The sequence below is a fragment of the Antrostomus carolinensis genome, unplaced genomic scaffold (genome assembly GCF_000700745.2).
Source record: "Antrostomus carolinensis isolate BGI_N321 unplaced genomic scaffold, ASM70074v2 scaffold35472, whole genome shotgun sequence".
Classification (NCBI taxonomy): domain Eukaryota; kingdom Metazoa; phylum Chordata; class Aves; order Caprimulgiformes; family Caprimulgidae; genus Antrostomus; species Antrostomus carolinensis.
In genome coordinates, this window is record NW_010300789.1 from 18,508 (window position 1) to 18,806 (window position 299).

The 299-nt window shown below is 59.9% G+C and overlaps 1 protein-coding gene across 1 annotated transcript in view; it reads left to right on the plus strand.

The window, feature by feature from the left end:
* The window catches only part of LOC104521301 (zona pellucida sperm-binding protein 3), a 3,400-nt gene extending 3,267 nt beyond the window's left edge, over positions 1–133 (plus strand). The window contains exon 8 of the mRNA XM_029083820.1: positions 38–133. Within this exon, the coding sequence (XP_028939653.1) occupies positions 38–133 (96 nt within the window). The remainder of the gene's footprint in view (positions 1–37) is intronic.
* Positions 134–299: the final 166 nt, after the last annotated feature.

Below are 299 nucleotides of genomic sequence, written 5' to 3' on the forward strand. Positions count from 1 at the left end.
AGTGTGTCCCCACCTCTGTCCCCTGACCTTCCCACAGATCTACATCACCTGCCACCTGAAGGTGACCCCAGTGGACCAAGCCCCAGACCCCCTGAACAAGGCTTGTTCCTTCAACAAAGCCAGAAACACGTGAGTAGCCACCACACCAAGCTGGGACACCTCTGGGCAGGTCCCCACAAGTGTCCCACAGCCTCAGCATGGCATGGGGATGCATCATGAGCCCAGATTCAGGGGACTCAAATGCTCTGTGGGTGCTGGGGTGGGGGGTCTGGTGCCGATGCTCCCACCCCACTGCAGCT